Here is a 21979-nt window from a genome sequence, read left to right as displayed (position 1 = left end):
CAGTGTGGAGGTCAGTGCGCCAAACTACCATTGCACCCCCTCCTTGTCCGCTGGTTTGATGGTGAGGTTGGGGTTGGAGCAGAGGGAGTGGACGGCTGCGCGTTGAGGGTGAGAGGTTGGAGTGGGTGAGGGGGTTGGACAAGTTGAGTTGGTCCATGTCCCTGTGGCAGTTGGAAATAACCTCACAACCTTTAAGAAGTACTTGAACAAGCACTCAAAACGTCAAAACACTGAAGGTAATCAAGCGCTGGAAAGTGGCTCCAGTGTAGCTTTAGAGTAGTGTTTTCTTGGTTCAGACTCAATGGGCTAAAGGTCCTCTTCTGCAATGCAGAATTCTATATGCAGTCAAGGATAAATATGAAGAACTGCAGGTACTGGAAATCTGAAAAAAAAATCTCTCTACAGATGCTGCTTGACCTTTTTTTAATTTGTTCACTCATGACAGTGGGCATTGCTGGCTGGCTGGCCAGTATTTTATTGGGCATCCCTAGTTTCCTTTGAGAAGGTGGTGGTGAGCTGCCTTTTTGAACCACTGCAATTCACCTGCTGTGGGTTGACCCAAAATATCATACAGAGGGAATTTCAGGACTTTGACCCAGTGACAGTGGAAGAATGGCAATACATTTCCCAGTCAGGATGGTGAGTGGCTTGGTGGGGTACTTCAAGGTGGTGGTGTTCCAAGTATATGCTGCCATTATCCTGGGTTTGGAAGGTGCTGTCTGAGGATCTTTGGTGAATTTCTGCAGAGTATAAATGGCTGCTACTGAGCGTTGGTGGTGGAGGGAGTAGATGTTCGTGGATGTGGTGCCAATCAAGTGGGTTGCTTTGTCTTGGATGGTGTCAAGCTTCTGGAATGTTGCTGGAGCTACACTTGTACCTTGTTAATACCTTGGCAAGTCAGAAAGTGAGTTACTCACCACAATATTTCTAGCCTAAGACCTGCTTTTGTGGGCACTCTGTTTATGTGACAAGTCCAGCTGAGTTTCTGATCAATGGAAACCTCAAGGATGTTGATAATGGGGGAATTCAATTATGGTAATACCATTGAATCAGTCAAATGCGGCCTTGAGAGCTGTGACACCTGCAATTCAGATCTTTTATCGATGTTTAGAACAAGGCTGTAATAAGGTCAGAGTTGAGTGGCTCTGGAGGTACCTGTGAGACCTGCTGTGTTTCTTTTTTTCCATCACTCTCTATTGTTCCCTCACTCGAGGAAAGGCTGCTTCCTAGTTGGTTCTTTAATGTGTTGATCTAAAATAAATGTTATGATGTGGAATGTCATGATCTGCTGCTGTTGGACTGGTGTGACAAAGTTTAAAAATCTCACAACACCAGGTTATAGTCCAACAGGTTTATTTGGAAATACAAGCTTTCGGAGTTCTGCTCCTTTGTCAGGTGTTGTGATTTTTTAACTAAAAAATATGTACATATTCCAGGAAATCTTCCTCTGCAGTATTATTATCAGTGTCAAAAAATGTGGTGCTGGAAAAGCACAGCCAGTCAGGCAGCATCTGAGGAGCAGGAGAGTCGATGTTTGATCATAAGCTCTCCAGCATCCACTTTCTGAGTGTTATTGCCAGTTTGGCTTGTCCAATCTATTTGTAAATTACCCATGATCACAGTTGTACTCTCATTGCATATATTTTTTAATGTCATGTTTTATGCTTTCCCTTACATCTCTGCTACCATGTAAGGCCCTGTATAGAACATACACTAATGTTTTCATCCTTCTTCGTGTTTCTTATTTGCATCCATACATATTCCACATTATGAATTTCCAAGCCAGTATTCTACTTCATTATTGCATTAATTTCATCCCGGTCTATGTCTGTCTTTGCTAGATACTGAATACCCCTGGATGTTCATCCTTGGTCACCCTTGAGAGGGGAAGGATTGGGTCGTGGGATGGGGAAGGGGGTAGGTGGAGCAGGAGGTGGAGTATGGGAAGCTGGAGGACAATGATGAGAAAGGCGATTGGAGCTGCCAGTGCCTTTGTGTTGCCTCTAAGCTGCCAGCTGCAGTGAGCTGGGGACTGAGTTTCGAGTTGCGCGGTTTCGCCGCTCGGGCTGTGGCTCCGCGCAGCCGCCGTTGGGAAACAGTTTATCCGCCGGCAGAGCGCGCGGCGCCCGGAGAGACATCGGAGAGAGTGAGGTAACCGGGAAATACCGGGAATACTGGGAACACGGGGGAAAAACCGGGAATACGGGGGAATAGGGAGGAAAGTACCGGGAATACAAGGGGAAATCACCGGGAGTACAGACAGGAAAAAAATCGGAATACAGGGAACACGGGGGAAATCACCGGGAATATAGGGAGGAAATACCGGGAATATGGGGGGGGGGGAGGAACCGGGAATATGGGTGGGGGGGGGGAAGAATACGGGAGATGGAATGCAGGGGATACAGGGGGGAAAATACTGGGAATGCAGGGGGAAATAATGGAAATACGGGGGAAATCACCCAGAATACAGAGGGAAAAATACCAGGAACACAGGAGAAATCACCGGGAATACAGGGAGAAAATACCAGGGACACGGGGGTAATCATTGGGAATGCAAGGGAAATCTGAGGGATACAGGGGGAAAATACCGGAATACGGGGAAATCCTGGGGATACAGTAGGAAATATACTGGGAGTACAAGGGAACTCCTAGGGATACAGGGAAAAATACCGGGAGTACAGGGGGAAAATACAGGGAGAAAAAACTGGGAACACGGAAATCATCGGGAATGCAGGGGGGAAAATACCGGGAATACAAGGGAAATTGTAGGGATACGGGGGAAAAATACTGGAATACAGGGAAATCCTGGGGATACAGTGGGAAATATACTGGGAATACAAGGGAAATCCTGGGGATACAGGGAAAAATACCAGAAATACAGGGGAAATCACTGGGAACACATGGGGAAAATACTGGGAATACAAGGGAAATCTGAGGGATACAAAGGAAAAATACCAGGAGTTCGGGGGGGGGGGGGGAAATACTACAGATACAGGGGGAAAATACAGGGAATACACAGGAAAAAAACAGGAATATAAGGGAAATCCTAGTGATACGGGGGGAGAATACTGGGAATACAAAGGAAATCTTAGGGGTACAGGAGAAAAATACTGGGAATACAGGAAGATCCTGGGGATACAGGGGGATAATACTGGGAATACAGCAGAATTCCTGGGGATACAGGGGAAAAATTACTGGGAATACAGGGGGGATTCACCAGGAGTACGGAGGAAATCATTGGGAATACATGGGGAAACCACAGGGAATGCAGGATGAAAAATACCAGGAATACAGTGGGAAAAATAATGGGAATATAGGGAGTATCACTAGGAATACAAGGGGAAAAATACCGTGAATACAGGGCGAAACCTCTGGGAATACAGGGGGAATATCACCAGGAATAAGGGGAAGTCACCAGGAATACAGGGAAAATACTGGGAATACAGGGGAAACACTGGGACTAATCTCTGGGAATACAGAGGAATATCACTGGGAAAACCAGGAATAGAGCATGATTTCACTGGGAATACAAAGGAATATTACAGGAAAACCTAGAATAGAGGGAGTTATCACCAAGAATGCAGGGAGATACTACCAGGAAAACCAGGAATAGAAGTGGATATTGCCAGGAATACACATATTATCAGAGAAACCAGGAGGAGGATATATATTGGAAAATTGGAAATAGGGATATCACCAGGCCAGCTGGAAATAGAGAGGAAGATACTGGAAAATCTGGGAATAGAGGGGAATATTACCAGGAAATATGAGGCTATCACCTGGACATCTGGGAGGGAAGGGATCTCACCAGGAAAAAAAAATGGGAATAAAGGGGATTCTCACCAGGAATAGAGGGGGACTAGGAAATCTGTAACATAGGGTGATATCATTGGGAATAGAGGGGGATAGTTCCAGGAAAACTGGAAATAGAAGGGTTAACACTGGGAAACCTGATAATAGAGGAGGGTTAACACTGTGAAAAGCAGGAATGGAGGGGGTATAATACCTGGAAAATGATATGTACTGAGAAAACTGCATAAACTAGGAAAAGACCATGAATCGACCAGGGGACGAAGGACTGGAAAATCTGGGACTGGGCAGTCCCATATTGAAAGAGTGGGAATAATAGGATTCTCTGCAAGACTGTCAAAATATGGATGGGGAACTGGGAAGTCCTAGGATACCAGAGATGAGAGTGGATTTGAAGGTGAGGGAACAATGTGGGGAGTAATGGGAGAGTGAAACTGGAACTTGGTTGTTGAGACAAGGGAAGAAACATCTCTGGTTTTGTTGGGGTATTAGTGAGGAACTTGGGAGTGGATAGTGTGAGGGGCATGGTGGGGGGCGGGGGGGGGTAAGTGTGTGTGGGGGAGGCAATGTGATCAGGAAAAAGAGGGAGTAATGACATGGGACAAGAGTTGTTCAGGGACTCAGGAAGCTGTATAGGAAGCAACCATAATGAAGATTTTAGGAGTGTGGTGGTATGGTGATCTGGGGGAGTGGAATGGGATTGATGAAGTTAAAGTGTCTGTTGAGTAGGACTATTGTAATGAATTGATTATTGGGAAGTTGGGGCTGTTAGAAGTAGGGACCAGACAATTTGAGTGTTACTTTTTATCTGCTTGTGAATAAAAATAAACATGGGGCAGTAATGTGACATACTGAGAAATTAAGTAGGAAATTCAAGAGAAACTGACGAACCTGGAATAGTTAGAATGTGGTGCTCACTATGATGAGTTTAGACAATTGACAGTTAAAGAAGAAACTAAAAATCCTACAAAATGTCAGCCTGAATCCTCTAGAATGGAATTTAAATCACAATCCTCTGGCACATTTGCGAGTCAGAGCACATTGCGTGGAAAATGTTTAGGAAATAGGAACAATATGGTTGGGAAAAAAAGGTTTGAATTGTTGTGAGAGGAATACGAGCATCAAGCTTTGTGGAGATCGGTTAGGTCATTTGGCTGGTTTGCAGTGCAGATCGATGCCAATGATGTGGGTTCCATTTCCATACTGGCTAAGTTTACTATGTAAGGACTCTCCTCCTCAACCTGTCCCTTCACCTGAGGCATGTTGACCTTTGGGATAAACCCCCAGTCATTTCTTTCTAATGAGCTAGCAGCCTTATGGTCCGTTTGGACTAGGGTGACTTTCATGCTAAAATATCAGTGCAGTTTTTGTCAACTGCAAAATTAATTACTTGATCTGTTGATTTGTCATATATTGTCTTGTGATATACATTATGTTTGAAAATCAGTGTAGTGAGCTTTCTTGGCGCACTTTACAATGCTAAAATTAATGAAAAGGATATTTGTGTAGATTTTCCTGTGAAAATACAGTAGCAGGCATAGAGACAAGGAGGGTACAAGTGTAAACAGCCTTTTAAAAATAAATTCACAAGCTTTAACCAGGTTCACAGTTCTACTGGGTACATTTAGTTATGTTGTAGAGTTGGTCTTGGTGTTTGCTATTAACTAGTGTGTGGGAAATCTGGTAATGAGCTGTTGGGACTAGTACTGCAGTGTAGATACAGGACAATTATTATGCATCAAAGATCATAAATGTTATATAAGTGTTTGTCCTGCCACAGATATGAATTTGATTAGTCTGTGAGAAAAGTTCAAGAACCAATTTCTTATTTAGAAAAGCAAATTTAGGGCAGCCCTGCATTTTAGATATAGATTTAGATTGACCTTGTCCAGGAATTTTTTTTTCCCACTACAGATGTCTAGCTGCTGAGAGGCTCTTATTCTCTGCCTGTCTGCCAGATGTACCAGATATTATAAAAGACTTGAGTGCTCTTTGAAGATTTGGCAGTGGGAGCTGGAAATCTTTGTTTGTAACATAAATGAGAGTGCAATTGCTCAGTGTGGAAGTTGCAATATAGTCTGCCCAGAATGGCAGGCCATTTACACTGTGGAGTTAATCTACTGGCAAGAGACAAGAAAGTTGTTCGTTGGCCAGCATTTATTGTCTAAGCTAAGTGCCCTAAAAGACTGAATATTTGCTTAGTCAGTGCATGTTGTAACTAGGTAAAAACAAATGAGGTAAAAACAATGTCTGCAGATGCTGGAAACCAGATTCTGGATTAGTGGTGCTGGAAGAGCACAACAGTTCAGGCAGCATCCAAGGAGCTTCCTGATGAAGGGCTTTTGCCCGAAACATCGATTTCGTAGCTCCTTGGATGCTGCCTGAACTGCTGTGCTCTTCCAGCACCACTAATCCAGAAGCATGTTGTAACTATGGTAACTCATTTGTTCTGACTGTCATGGGTGTTCTCTTGGATAATTGTGACAAACTATGGACCTGATATTGATCAGTGTTTTAGTTGTAAAGTAACTTTATAGTGCTTTCTAAATTAAGATTGGGGCAGCACTGGAACTGATTATTTTAAAGTAATAAAAATACAAAGCTTTCAATAGATTATTTAGCCCATCATAATAGTTCTCTATGAATAAACAGTGTCGTAGATAGTGACATGGATAAGTATTCATTTTGAAGAAGGGACAAACTGGAAATGTCAACTTTTGTTTTTACAATTTTTTTTGTTGTGTGGCTGCACAGTTTCTGCATTTTAATATTTATGCTGCTATTAAACCATCCACCCTTTTTGAATTTTCAGGGTATCCCAGTCAATTAATTTTGAAATACTGTTACCATAAAATAGCGACAAGCATGACATCCAGTTTGCCTACAACTTGGTCTGATGAACAGAAAAGGCAGATGATAAGGCTTGTTCCCAGATGAACTTTTGAATATTTCCAATAAGATCTGTCACTTTTGTAATTGCCTGCTGGGGCTTTGATCTTCATCTTCATCTAGCATCTTCATAAAATGAGACATTCTATCTGTGCTGTATTGACTTACCCACTTAGAATGTGTTCAAATTTCTCCCAAGGGTCTTGAACCCATGACCTTCTGATCTACACAAAAAGGTTACTACTGAATAAAAGCTGCTCATAGCCTGCATAGAAAAGTTTTTAATTATTTTCATCAAGGATATGAGACTTATGTAATTTTAGTACCCAGTGTCAAGATTAAATCTTGAATGAATGTTACTGATATGTTTGCAAGTCTGTATTTGTTGATCCAGTTTTCAGTTCAATTGATGTACTCCATGACACTATATTGTACTGATTTGGAATTCATATTAAAGGGTTCCGTTGGTTATGTTGAAAATATATTTAAAATTAATTTTTTGAACTGTATCCTAATGACATTTCCTCAAACATGAAATTTCAGTTTTAATCTGTTGAGATTTGTGTATGTTTTACAAGCAATGAAAAAGGACTGCCTGAGATAGAGGTGACTTAGTCTGAGTTGTCCATTAAGTTAGTCCAGAAATGCTGGAAGTACCGAGCAGATCTCGCAGCATTCCTGTGCAGAGAGACAAAGTTAACGTTTTGAGTCAAGTCGTCATTATTGTCAGCAATCACTCACTAACAAATATTATTGTATACTTGGAAAATGCTGTGTCATGGGTTCCGTTGCCTCTTTCATAGCTGGGATTCTTTTCTCCAATTCCTTTTCCATACTTCCTCCAGCAGACAAGTCTTCTCAAAGAATTGTCTCCCTTCACACAGGAGCTTGCTCCAAGTCATTTTCTTCTGAATGAGAGTCTCCCACACATTGACATCTATGCTGTATTTCTTGAGAGAAGTCTTCAGAGAGTCTCTGCAATACTTCCTTTGTCCTTCTATTGTTCACGTGCCTTCTTTGAACTGAGTGAAGGTTTTCTTTGTCAGTTGGAACTCAGGCATTCTAAGCAAGTGGCTGGCCCTGTGGAGTTGGTTTTCGATGACCCTGATGGCAGTGCTATTTCAAGGACACGAACGTCAATATGCCTGTTCTTGTCGCTGATGTAGAAAATCTGTTTCAAGCAGAATCCATGCATTGAGATGGGATCCATACATAGTCCAAGATTCAGAGCCATACAGAAGAGTTAGAAGGATGACTGCTTTATACACTAGGATTGTGATATCAGCACAGATGTCACAGTCATTGAAGACTCTCATCCTTAGGCATCTGAAGATGGTACTTGCAGATTAAATGCAGTGTTGAATCTTGACATCAATGTCAGCCTGAAATAAGAAGTACCTTCTCTGTTGAGCTCAACAGAGGGCTGGACCAGAACTTGACTTGGAATGGATTGGTAAAGGGTGTGAGCTGCCTTGAGGTTGAAGCTGAGACTAGTTCTTCGGTATGCTTCCGTGAATGTTAAGTGGAGGTGGTATTGGCGTCTGCCTACCGAAGCTCCACTATTGAGGTTGGTGTTGTTTTCTTATTTTTCACTAGAATCCATTTTTATTCCAGTGCATGAATAATTTGTTTAAATGCACAAGGGCCAAAATATGAGCATCCTGCGCAGAAACATTTGCGTTGCTGCGTGGTCTACAGGGATCGTTGCTGTCGACTCAGTGCCTCCAAAAGAAATGATTGCCAAGATTGAATTTTCTCAATAGTTTTAGTTTTAATGCTCATTAAGCAAATTTCTGTGGACAGACTTGGATCCTGTTTTTTCCAGCTGTATTACTTTCAAGGTCAAAAGCTCCGAATGAGGCAACATTATAATGTCTGTGACCCAATCTTCTTGGTGACACTGAGACTATGGTAGTGGTCCCCCTATGCAGCACTGAAATGTTATCCCACCAGCTTTGTGTAAATTGGCACTCTATCATCTGTGCATGGCCAAGAAAAAAAACCTTTAAATGGTCCATGCATTGCAACAAATCACTTGTGCTCTGCAATTTAAAAAAAAACTGTTGGTTGAGAGAATTGGTTTCAAATCTTAAATGTGGAAAATTGGATCCACATATTTGTTTATGTGGTTTTCCTTGTAAAGCAGGGTTCCATGGGCAACAGAGACAATGCTTCAGTGTTAAAGTGTAAGGGCAGCAGCTTGAGGTGATTTCTTTCGTAACATACTGACCTTATTGTACATGGAGTTGTAGAAATGTATAGCACGGAAACAGACCCTTTGGTCCAATTCATCCATGCTGACCAGATATCCCAACCTAATCTAGTCCCACTTGCCAGCACTCAGCCCATATTCCTCCAAACCCTTCCTGTTCTTATACCCATCCGTGAATAAATAAAGAAAAGCTTGCATACATGGGGCCGGTTTGTAACCTCAGGACAAAGTTGACTGTCACTGTGTTTGGGGAAAAGAAAGGACAGGTTGCAAAGAAGGATGCCAAGAAAGCAGTGAAGAGGGATAAGAAGAGGTGCATGTCCAGGAAAGCAAGTTATGCCACCCACATTTACAAAGTGATGAAGCAGATTCACCTTGACATTGACACCTCCTCCAAGGCCATGAGCATCATGAACTTGTTCGCCAGCAATATTTTTGAATGCATTGTGGGGCAGGGTTCCTGCCTGACCCATTGCAACAAGCACATCACCATCAGCTCCAGAACATGTGTGCCTGGTGTTCCCTGGGGAACTGGCCAAGCCCAGCATGTCAGAGGGGGCGGGCAGTAACAAAGTACACCAGCTCCAAGTAAAACGCCACATTGTACTGAAAAAGAATTGGAACAACAGCGTGCCATTCAAACCTTAGAGCCTCTTCTATCATTCAATTAGATCATGGTTTTTGTTCCGCCTACCCATCTTGTTTTGTAACTCAATACTATTATTGAACAAATCTCAATTATCTAAATATTTCAAATGTTTACTTAGCCTCAGAAACTTTTTGGGAGGAAACTTCTGCAGATTTCTGCTACCCTTTGTATAATTGTTTTCTGACCTCCCCTATGGCCTAGTTCTAAACGTAAAGTCAAACTCTTGTTTTGGCTTTCCCCAACGGAAGAAAGAAATACTGTGCTCAATTTATAAATTTGAAAACCTAAATAAATCACCGAATTTAGATAATTCCTTAATATTTTGTACTTTACGGACTTCGGGCCTAGTCTATGCAATCTGTTCTTTATAATTTTAGCTTCAGTATTATTCTGGTGAATCTGCAAGATCTATGGTGTGGTATCCAGAACTGAACACAGAATTCTAAATATGCTGTGTCCATAACTTTATTACTAACTAACCTCTACCTCATCGCATTCCGGCTCTTGAGATGAATTATGTTTTGTAGTGGTCTTTTAGCTATCAATCACTTTACTGCGTACACCCCTAAAGCTCCCTACTTTTCTACAATTATTTTTTCATTATTTAGAAACTATCCTGACAATTCTTGGGTTCAAAATAGAGGACCACTCTTGCCCAGAGTAAACTTCATCAGTCACTATTTTATCCACTGATTAAATCTTCTTCAGTTTTTTCTTTTGCAAGTTTCTGCTCCTAATAATACTATTTACTTCGCCATCAAAATTTGATCTGTAACTTTCTATTCAGTCTGTCATTTATAAATTTAGAGTATAAAGTTGAGTCATTAGTACCCATGCTTTTGGGGAGGGGGTTGCGTATGTGGCACCACTTGTCACGTCCTTTATTCTCTGTCTCTGAGCTTAGAACGAATTCTCTATCCTGTAAATTACCTTCAGTTCTGTGCATTGCCATTTTTGTTGTGTCTCTGGAACCTGATTGACTGCCTGCCTTCTGGAAATCTGTATAAATAACATCCACAGACTGTCTGTCTTTTTGACACACCAAACGTACCTCAAAATTAGCACCTTTGAAATGTAGTCAATTTTATAATGTAGGAAATACAGTAGCCAAGCTGAGTGCAGTCATTCTCACAAACGGGAATAATATTGATCAGATAATTGTTTATTGGGTGATGTAGCCTGGGGATAAATATTGGTCAAGGCACCAAGGATAACCACCTCTTCTTCGAAATAAAGCCATGATATTTTTCTGTCCAAGTGGTCAGTCAGGACTTCCACTGTTTGTGGCCAACACCACAGCTAAGTGGAGCAACTGCTACATGTGTAAAATTGCAATGAAGCTTTTAAATTCTGGAGTGGTTATACAAATACAACCATAGCCACTCTGCATGCATAGACATGTGGATTGACATGGTCTATGACAGGATAGACCTAAGGCAGTATTTGCGCACGTGTCAATGCCATCATCCTGTTCCACAGTGGAAGCAGGTCAAAGGCCGGGAATAGAAATTGAAAGGGAGGCACCATATCCCATGTATTGTTAATACCTGCAACAGCACCATATCCTTCCGTCCCCTTTAGTGCATCAAATTGCTACAAGAACTCTTGCAGTGTTCACAATAAATATGCTCTTTAAACTCCTATCCAGTAACTGCACCAGCTTAAGTGGCTTTGATTAGGCATTGGTAAAGGTTGAAGTTTCTAACTCCATAATTAAGTGGGCCTTCTAACTTGCATATCGAGTACTCTGAGGTCAAGCAAATTTCAAACCTGCAGCTATAACAGAAGTGAGCTGCAAGGCTGCTTTTGGTAAAGTGTAGGTTCTGGAAGGACTATGCATGTGCAGATGGATCGTGGAGGCCGTTTTTAATGACAGCATCCAATCTTCTGTGTTGAGAACACATACTTTTCTGGGCTTTGTAGAGTCATAGAGATATATAGCACAGAAGCAGATTCTTTGGTTCAGCCCGTTCATGCCAACCAGACATCATAAATGAATCTAGTACCATTCGCCAGCATTTGGCTCATATCCCTCTCAACCCTTCCTATTCATATACCCATCCAGGTGTCTTTTAAATGTTGTAATTGTACCAGCATCCACCACTTCCTCTGACAGCTCATTCCATACATGCACCTCTGTGAAAATGTTGTCCTTTAGGTTCCTGTTAAATCTTCCCCCTTCACCTTAAACCTATGTCCTCTAGTTTTGGTATCCCCCAACCTGGGCAGGAGAAAACCTTGTCTCTTTACTCTATCCATGCCCCTCATGATTTTATAAATCTCTATAAGGTCACCTCTCTGCCTCTGACGCTCCAGGGAAAATAACCCCTGTCTATTCAGCCTCTCCTTTGAGCTCAAATCCTCCAACCTTGGCAACATCCTTGTAAATCTCTTCTGAACTCTTTCAAGTTTTGCAATATCCTTCCTACAGCAGGGAGGCCAGAATTGCACACAGTATGCCAACAGTGGCCTAACCAGTAGTTTAACATCTCACCTGAAAAATGACCATCCTCAATAATGTGCTGGAATGTCAGCCACCTAGCACTGGGGCATGGCTGGCATATGCTTACAATTCTTGTTAGTGTCCTGTGAATTTTTTTTTGCATGTTGAGTATATCTGTTTAATTTTGCTGGTTGTTATTTTTGTTCCGTCCATTTAGTGTGACCGTTTTATCCTAAAGATTGGAATGTGTATTAAAATACAGACACTGAAACAGTATTTGATTGGGAAACAATGAAAACTGGATTTCAGCAATTATCCCCTGCCGATTTTGTGTCAGTTCTTTTTGACAGTTCGTTTATTTCTTTCCATATTGCCTTGTGACCAGCATGCAGGGTTATAGAATAACTAGGCACTATTTCTTTGTTTATTATGTTTTTAAACCAGAGAAGTCTTGCCTTAGTTGACTTGCAAGAGACTGATGTTGCACTGTCTGCTTCTGTAAACCATTGTTTCTGTTTGCATGATTGCATACATTTTATTATACATTGTAGTACACTATTTATTTATCACAGCTTGTTGACAGTGAGTCCACCTAATGGCTGTAATTAATACACTGTCCCTCTTATTCTGGTCAAGTAATTTAGTGATAACAGTTACCATTTTTGGTAAATTTGGTGAGGTAGAGTAGCAGGGGTTAACTTTGACCAATAACTGTTTTTGGGAAACATTAGACAACTATTACTGGACTGCTGAGCTGAGACGAGGTAAAAGACTGATCTTCTACACAGCAATCATACTGAAAGTGTTTCTCCGTGCCTGATGTTTCATTAATCCAATTTATCAACTTTTACCATAGTTTCAGCTCAACTATATACGTATATGTCAGTGTTTATCCTCCACGTGAGTATCCTCCCCTCCTTTTTATCTAATTCCATCAACATACTTTTTTTTTTGTTTCTTTCTCCCTCTTATTTACCTAGCTTCCTTTTAAATGCATCTGTGCTGTTCACTTCAACTACTTCCTGCAGTAACCAGTTCCACTTTTTCAGAACAGACTGGATAATGTAATAATTTTAAATTTATCAACAATTATCTTGTATTTCATCTGCAAGTAGGTATTTATCTATGTTGACCTGACTAAACCCTTTTTATAAGCTTGAAAACTTCCTTCAGATTTACCCTCAGTGTTTTGCTGTTGAGAATAGAGTCCTAATCTCTTAAATCCTTTCTCCCTCTGTTCTGAAATCACTCTGTGAATTAATTTTCAGTTTCTTTAGTGCACAATATCCTTTATATACTACTGTGGTTAAAACTATTCACACCATGGTCTATCTAGGGTTACATACAAATTTATTATAATGTCTCTAAAATTTGATTAATCTATCAATTATCTCATCCACCTCTATTTCAAATGTCTTTGTATGATTTTTGGATTGCTGTAATTTTGAAATAATAGACTAGCTAGGCTTGAAGGGCTAAAAGGCCTTTTCCAGCTTCCATTTCTTATGTTCTATTATCTTCTAATGTCATGACAACTCTGTTTGTCTATTGGATATTTCTGACATTTTGCTGTTGATACCTGTGAGTTTATCAAGTGCGACTGTTTAGGAACTTATCTCTGTTCTCCATTATGTTTCTGTTATTTGTATCTGCAGAAATCTTTACTATTTTTGTATTCTTTGAATTCATTATTTCTGTTTTCCTAATTTTATTGACTTATTTCCTAACCTTTTTGTATGTTCTTTTGCCATCTTTTTCTTAGTTTATGTACAGAGTGTATTCCTTTCTTTTTTCTTTAGTTACAATTATTTCTAATCTTTGTATTTATCTACTGTGTCTTTATAAGCTAGTTTGTTCTTTTTAGTGTGCATTTGCCTGAAACATTCCTTGTGAATGTTTTAAATATTTCCCACTTCAAGTCTAGATCTATTCTCTGTAAGGTGTCCCAATTTCTTTTTTCCTCCTCCCCATTCTTATCCCCCTTCAACACAACTATTTACAATCTATTATAGGTATAACCCTAGAGCTGCAAAGCATTGAAAAGAAGTTGCTGTGCACAGAGTTGGTTTATATGTCAGAAATTGATGGCTTCCACATTTTCAATCAAGTGTAAGCATGTTATTTGAGTTGTACCATGCACTGTGCATATTGCAGATTTCAAAGGTTCTCCTTGTATCCCTTTAGAAAGACAGAGCAGGTTACAGGCACCATTCAAAGTGGTCTTTTTCAGTTGCTGCAAATATATTTGTATTTGATAACACCCTGGAATTCTCTAACTTGTAACCACTAAAGATGTTTTGAACCCCGATCTAATTTTATGATGAAATGCTCCAAACAAAAGCTACCAGTTTCACAATAATAAAGAGCTCAAACTGGCACCAGAGTTATCGCATTGTTTGCAGTGCAAACTAAATCCAGCAAGGGGTTTTCTGCTGTTAGTTGGAGCATGTTTGTTGTTCAAAAATAGAATCAAGCGCTTCCAGGTGCTAGAAGTTAAACACATTGTACAAAACTGTCTCTCAAGCTCTTGTGGCACAATGGTAGTGTCTCTACCTGTGAGCCAAGAGGCCTGGCTTCAAGTCCCATGTAGTCTATTGGTGTGTAATACCATTCCTGAACAGGTTGATTAGAAAACAGCAAAATACTCTCTACACTGCTTCATCAAGTGTTCCAACTCAGTTGAAGCATTGTTAAATATTGAGTAAAGATGCTTCTGTGTCCATATGTCCTCAAAAGAGCCTTTCAGAATGTCCGAAAGCACACAATGTAAACCTTGCTGTAATGTAGGAAACCAGACAGCTAATTTGTACAGCAAGGTCTCCCAAACATCAATGAGATGTATAGCTAGATCGTTTTACTCTTTACTGATGTTGGTTTAAGGATAAATATTGGAGAATTCTTTTACTCAACTTTTAAACAGTGTTATGGGATATTCTGCATCCACCTGAGACAATGGGTGGAGTTTCAGCTTTGTGTATCATTTATAGATGGCACCTCCAACAGTGCACCATCCACTCAGTGCTAATTAAAGTGTCAACCTTGATTAGATGCTTGTCTTGGGAGTGAATCTTAAAGTATAGCATTCTGACTCTGCATTATCAACATGGTTATCCATCATTCTTAATTAAAGTTCCATTTTCATGGTTCTTTTTCTGTCCCTGAACCACACAGTATTTTTTGGCTGAGAGTCTAGGTAGTTATTGCCAACCTGAATCTGGCTTTAGGGAAAGTGCATAAGCATCTTTTGGTGATGACTACCTATTCTTTCCATCCCTCCCGGCAAGGAGCTGCCTGGTGTGTAATCTTGAACCTTATTTCTGTTTTAATATTATTCTGTCATAAAGCCTGTAAGACTTGAAGCAGCTTTGCTGTTACACTATTGCATAGTTTTAGTTTCAAGCTTTGAGTATTTTGCAATCTAAAAGACCATTTGATCAGTCAGTATTACCACTTGGAAAATAGCCAGGGATTTTGTGTGATATCTGCATTTAACTATGTCTGTGCTGAGACCTAAAAGAAATTGCAGTGAGTCATCAAGGAGGTGGCTGGAGTAGCAGTAGCTCTAATATTCAGCCTGAGTGATTTTAAAAGCACTCAAAATATTTATACTTGCAAGTTAAATTTGTTGACTCCCATAAGTTTCAGCATCATTCCTTATTTTTGAAACATTATCTAACTTCTAACTTTAGAGTTTCTTTATGTCCCAGAAGCTGAATGGCATCTCCACAGAGCCAAGATTCAACTGCAAAGAATGGAACACCATCAACTAAGAAAAGCAGGTAAAGTATTCAATTGTAATAATATCCACTCACTGACACAGGTACTTGTTCGTGTTTTACTTTTGGGTCTAGTGATCATTTCTACAATTTGTTTCACAAATTTCAAAAAATGTATTGTTAGGTAAGTGAAACTAATGCTGAAACAAAATATCTACAATTATAAACAAGACTGTGTACAGGGAGTGGAGCACTATCTAAATGCAAAACAAGAATTAACAGAGATTGTAAACCACCAACAAAGCATTTTAATCCCTTTGGATGATTAATATTTGGATATCGCCAATTGATCATGGACCAGTTTTACACTAAAATTGGGGACTGCAACTTGAAGAAGCTTCTATGCCTTTTTTAAAAAAATCTCTGCTTCTGTGCAGGGTCATACACAAGATGAACCCAATCTCTCTTTTCAAGTGGATTTGTAGTAAAGAAATACACGATGTAGTCTTTCTTGTAATGTTATCTTTATGGGTAAAATGAAGCATTTATTCCTACATCCCAACTTGCGTCAGTAGCCCAGCCACATGTAATTCAAGTACGTGGAATTCTGCTGGTGAGATAAACTCATAGCTTATAAAGTTGGATATATAGTCTAAAATCTTTTTATGGCTATTGGAGATTAAAAGAAATTTTACTTGGCTAAAAACATCCAAGATGATAAAAGCAATAGTTTATTGCTTCCCTCAGGAAAATAAATAGGTCAAGTAGAGTCCATGCTATAAACCATTGCATTTTTTTTGACACAGGAAACAGGTTTCATAGCCTGGCTTTACTCATTTTCAATGCTTGTATGTTGTCTGTCTGAAGTGGTTTCTACCTGTACTTTTCAAGTATCGGTTCATCAAGCACAGATACTTAGATATATTGCTTCACATGAAAAAGGAACTAAACTTAGTGAGTTTTGAGAAGGTTGTAGCTCAGGTTGAGGTTTTGGGTGTAGGTTTGCTTGCTGAGCTGAAAGGTTCATTTCCAGATGTTTCATTACCCTACTAGGTAACATCTTCAGTGGACTTTATGCAAAGCAATGCTGAAACTTCCTGCTTTCTTTTATATGTTTGGGTTTCCTTGGGTTGGTGATGTTGTTTCCTGTGGTGAAGTCACTTCCTTTTTTTTCTCACGGGGTGGTAGGTGGGGTCTAACTCAATATGTTTGTTGGAGTTCTTGATGGAATGCCATGCTTCTAGGAATTCTCGTGCATGTCTTTGTTTGGCTTGTCCTAGATGGGTGTATTGTCCCAGTCAAAGTGGTGTCCTTCCTCATTCGTATGTGAGGAAACTAGTGGATACATGACCCTCTCTCACTAGTATCCTCTTATATGGATGAGGAAGGACACCGACTGAGACAATATGTCCATCCTAGGAAAAGCCAAACAAAGACATGCATGAAAATTCCCAGAAGCATGGCATTCCATCAAGAACTCCAACAAACACATTGAGTTAGACCCCATCTACCACCCCTTGAGAAAAAGAACAGGAAGTGACTTCACCACAGGAAATAACATCACCAAAGGAAATGACATCACCAACCCAAACATCTAAATAGAAAGCAGGAAGTTTCAGCATTGCTTTGCATAAAGTCCACTGAAGATGTTATCTAGGAACTAAACTGTCACCTTCAAATAAAAGTCCAGATTTTGAGAATAGTAAAACTATTCCAAAATATGTTAGAAACATCATATATTGGGAAATTATCTCTTAGAAGTTTTAATGGAGGGAATGCCACTGATGAGAAATGGGAAGCAATAGGTGGAAAACATATTTGTAAACCCAGGAGTTCAAATCATTTCAGCATCTTTGTTTATGTAAAAGACTGTGGTGGAAAAGCACAGCCAGTCAGGCAGCATCTGAGGAGAAGGAGAGCATTCCTGCTGAAGAGCTTGTGCTCGAAATTATCAACTCTCCTGCTCCTCTGATGCTGACTGGCTGTGCTTTTCCAGCACCACACGTTTTGACTGATCTCCAGCATCTGCAGTCTTCACTTTCTCCTATGTGAAAGACTGGTTGATCAAGTGTTATGGATCAGGCCAGACCCCTTCAAAACATTTTTTTAAGAGTCAAGAATCTAACCTTCCTAGTTATTTTAAGCAGACGTAAGATGAATATTCCAGGAGCGATGCAGCTGGTTTTAAACAAAACAATTTATTTACACACTAACAAAAGAATACCAAATTTAGAATAACTATTTGAAAACCCACCTGATACAAACACGCAACTTAACAAGAACTATTCTGATTTCCTGCAACATCCCATGAACACACCTCTTAGCAAAAAGGTAAATTCAACCACAGATTCTTACAGGAGAGAGATGTCAGAGAGAGGATCAGCATGGAACTGTTTCTTTGGGTCCCCCAGCTAAATCTAAACCAAACCAGAAAAAAAAAACCCTGAACTGGGGGAACTGACCATTCCTTTTCATCGTGCAAGTGCTTTAAGAAACAAAAACTTTAGAACCTTTTCCAGTAGATATTTTCAGATATATCGGAATCTCTGCCTTTTTGACCCTTCTTGAAATAAACCAAGGACAACATAGCCTTGTTAAAGGGGCAGCATCACCATTACACAAGTGACTCGATCTGTGTAATAGCTTCTATTCATAGCTGCTCTTTTGAATCGCTAACCACTTGTGTCACAATGATCTATAGACTGCAGCTCTTTGCATCCGACATGTTGACCCCAATTTTTGCCACAATGGAAAATGTCTTCATCGTGGTGAAAATGCTGGATGCAGTCTAGAATCCCCATTCCCACCTCTGGCATTTCTCATTTTCATCGTGGCAGAATTAGCAGATCGTAGTTTGCGCGTGCCCATGTTCTAGAGGCAATTGGCCATTTAAATTATCAGTGGCCGCCACTGAAATTGGATTTTGGGGTCTCTTGTACTTGGAATCTGTGTGTGTGGAGATTTGGACCAGGTAAAAGCCAAGTCAATGTATTTCTTTTAGACACCAATGTACCCCTCCGAAGAGTGAGATACCCGTGTGGATACTGTCCCAGGAATGCTTGGGGTTAGGGGCTCAGGGATCACTTATGGGGATGTGGTCAGCTGCTTTATTTGGCATTACTAAATATGGAGAGGATTGTGTGTAGAGAACAGTATGTCATAAATCCCTTGGAACCATCTAACGTGTCATCAAGTGTTGATCTGTCAGTGAAGGCTGAGATGTCTATTTACGAATGAGAGTGCTTTTTGCAACATAGTGTAGTCTGCAATATCGAAATTAAAATAATAAAACTATAGTTTTTCACCTGTACACATTGGTAGTTGTGGACAAGTTGGTGTGGTACATGAGGATGAAAAGGTTGTTGGTGAGGTGAGGCACTATGTTGGCATTGAAGTCGGAAGGGACATGGGGATGGAAAGATGACATGAGGTTGCATAGTTCAGCATGAAGAATCTTTTGAGGGCTGGAAGAATGCTATCACGCCTCAAAATGGGAGAATTATATACTTCTTTCGGGACTGGTCCTTGTACATCTCTGCTGGGGTTGAGGCAGCAACTGGGATTGTGAATAAAAACATGCTTGTGCATCAACTCATTGAGATGGGCAAAACTTTCAAGAAACTATCAAAAACTAAACACAAGAGTTTAAACAAATGTGTTAGCTACTTCAGAGTGTCTGTTCATGTAAAACCGTTGTAGGATTTGTACTGTGGCTTTTTTCCTAACCTGCCATTTTCACAATGGTGTTTACTGATGGACTGACCCAGCTGTTTATTTAATGAATAAGTTCAATGTATTTAGGTGTGTTCTTGTATTAATATACATTTTTTTTCAAAGCTAGTTTTTTAAGCTGATAAGAGATAAGTTGCCACAGAGAGGGAAGGGAAGAGTTAGTTGGTGGGGATTTACGTCAGTGCAGAGGCTGTAAAGAGTAATGAGGTAATTGAAGACATAAGGTTATGAGGGACAATGGGACATGGGATAATTGGGTTGGGATTTTAGATTAGATTAGATTCCCTACAGTGTGGAAACAGGCCCTTCGGCCCAACAAGTCCACACCGACCCTCCGAAGAGCAACCCACCCAGACCCATTTCCCCTACAGCTACGGGCAATTTAGCACGTGCACATCTTTTGGACTGTGGGAGGAAACTGGAGCACGTGGAGGAAACCCATGCAGACATGGAGAGATTGTGCAAACTCCACACACAGTTGCTCGAGGTGGGAATTGAGCCCGGGTCCCTGGCGCTGTGAGGCAGCAGTGCTAACCACTGAGCCACCGTGCTGCCCTTGAGGGGTTATGGGATTGGGTAGTTTGGTATAGGGTGGGACTGGGTTAGTTCGAGGTATGAGGGGCCATGGGGATGGGTAGAAGGACTTTTAGTGGCATAAGGATATGAATGAGTCATGGTGATAGCATGGTATAGGGGTGTGAGGGACCATATAGAGAATGGATAGATGGGCAAAGGGTGGAATGGAGAGTGAGAGACAAGAGCAGGAGTGATGTTTTGTGTTATATATCTTTTTTTTTTAAACTGTAAATCTAGTGCTGGATCCATGAGGCAAATTTTCCACCCATTTCGCCTCAAGAGCTGGCAGCCACTTAGGCTCTTCCTGGGTCATCTGGCCCAACTCCTAATACACTCTGGCCCCTTTGACCAAAAATTCGATTTGTAGACAACCCTTTTTAAAGTCAAATTTGTGGACCCAGATTTCTTCAGACTCTGTCCCTGACATGGCAGTGAAAATTAGGGCCACAGTGTCTGAATAAGAGAAGTAAAAATCATTCTCATAATTTTTAGTTTTTAAAAGAACAGTTACATAGCTAGTTTGACAATTAACTGTGAAATTGTTGTTTGAACAATAGGATAAAAAAATGGCTGTAGCAAACCAAATCTTACTGAATTCCACCCAGTATTGCCAGTTCCCAAAAGAATTCCTGTTAACCAGTTATTAGTATTGTCAATTGTTTCCTTTTCTATAAATGTGTAATATATAGATGCTGATGGCTTTAGTGTCTGTACATGCATTGCATGTAATCAAGGCAACAATTTTGATAGTGAACGCGAAGTTGGTGCTAAAGTCTCCAAATTAAGAAGAATATCAAGTTTGCGAGTTAGCTGCCAATAAACTGGAACATGTAGTGTTTCTGAGTCTCCTATAATGAGACTCATTAATTTCAAGCTTTTGTAGATTATAAACAAATCAAATTAGTTTATAAACTTATGGGGCAGCATGGTGGCTCAGTGGTTAGCACTGTTGCCTCATAGTGCTAGGGACCAGGGTTCGATTCTAGCCTTGGGCAACTATCTATGTGGAGTTAGCACATTCTCCCCGTATCTGTGTGGGTTTCCTCCCACAGTCCAGAGATGTGCAGATTAGGTAAATTGGCCATGCTAAATTGCCCATGGTATTCAGGGATGTTTTGGTTAGATGCATTAGTCAGGGGAAGTGTAGAGGAATGGGTCTGCGTGGGTCACTCTTCAGAGGGTTAGTGTGGACTTGCTGGGCCAAGTGGGTTGTTTCCACACTGTAGCAATTCTATGATTCTGTGAATAGTTTGTGATTCCCCCACTAGTGGAAACATTTCTCAGCATCTATGGTTAAACATACTCAGAATCTTGTATATTTCAATAAGATCCCCTTTTTTTTCTGAACTTAAAGGAATAAAAGTCAGTTGACCTGCACGTCATAAACCATCCGCTTCATGCCAGGAGGCAGCATTGTGCACTTGTTTTGAATTGGTTCCAATGCCAATACTTCATTTCTTAAACACAGGGATCAAAACAGTACAATGTACTTCAGGTGTAGCCTCACCAAAGCCCCTGTAGTGTTGTAATATGAAATCCTTACTTTAAACTCCAACCTCCTTGCAATTAAGGCCAAAATTCCATTTGTGTTCTTAATTACTTGCACGCTAACCTTTTTGTATTTCATGCACAGGATCACCCTGATCCTAACTCTTGTTTTCTGAGTGTTAATGAACCTCAAACTATGCTAATACAGTATCTGCAATCACATAGAGTCATAGAGATGTACAGCATGGAAACAGACCCTTCAGTCCATGCCAACCAGATATCCTAAATTTATCTACTCCCATTTGCCAGCACTTGGCCCATTATCCTTGAAACCCTTCCTATTCATATGCCCATCCAGATGCCTATTGAATTATGTAATTGTACCAGCCTCCATCAATTCCACTGGCAGTTCATTCCATTCATGCACCATCCTTTGGGTGAAAAAGTTGCCCCTTTTAAATCTT

The 21979-nt window shown here is 40.5% G+C and overlaps 1 protein-coding gene across 4 annotated transcripts in view; it reads left to right on the top strand.

Moving 5' to 3' along the window:
- Nucleotides 1-21979, top strand: part of fam118b (family with sequence similarity 118 member B) — a 62794-nt gene that overhangs the window by 8999 nt on the left and 31816 nt on the right. For 2 of the 4 annotated variants that reach the window (XM_072593048.1, XM_072593045.1), the window contains exons 1-2: nt 2003-2151; nt 15711-15782. In XM_072593048.1, the coding sequence (XP_072449149.1) occupies nt 15718-15782 (65 nt within the window). In that variant the 5' untranslated portion in view covers nt 2003-2151; nt 15711-15717. Of the gene's footprint in view, nt 1-2002; nt 2152-15710; nt 15783-21979 lie in introns of those variants that run through there. The other 2 variants (XM_072593046.1, XM_072593047.1) reach the window with 1 other exon arrangement.

This window comes from Chiloscyllium punctatum, chromosome 23, assembly GCF_047496795.1.
Source record: "Chiloscyllium punctatum isolate Juve2018m chromosome 23, sChiPun1.3, whole genome shotgun sequence".
NCBI lineage: Eukaryota > Metazoa > Chordata > Chondrichthyes > Orectolobiformes > Hemiscylliidae > Chiloscyllium > Chiloscyllium punctatum.
The sequence above is the reverse complement of the archived record's forward strand: the minus strand, read 5'-3'. Positions and strand labels throughout refer to the sequence as shown.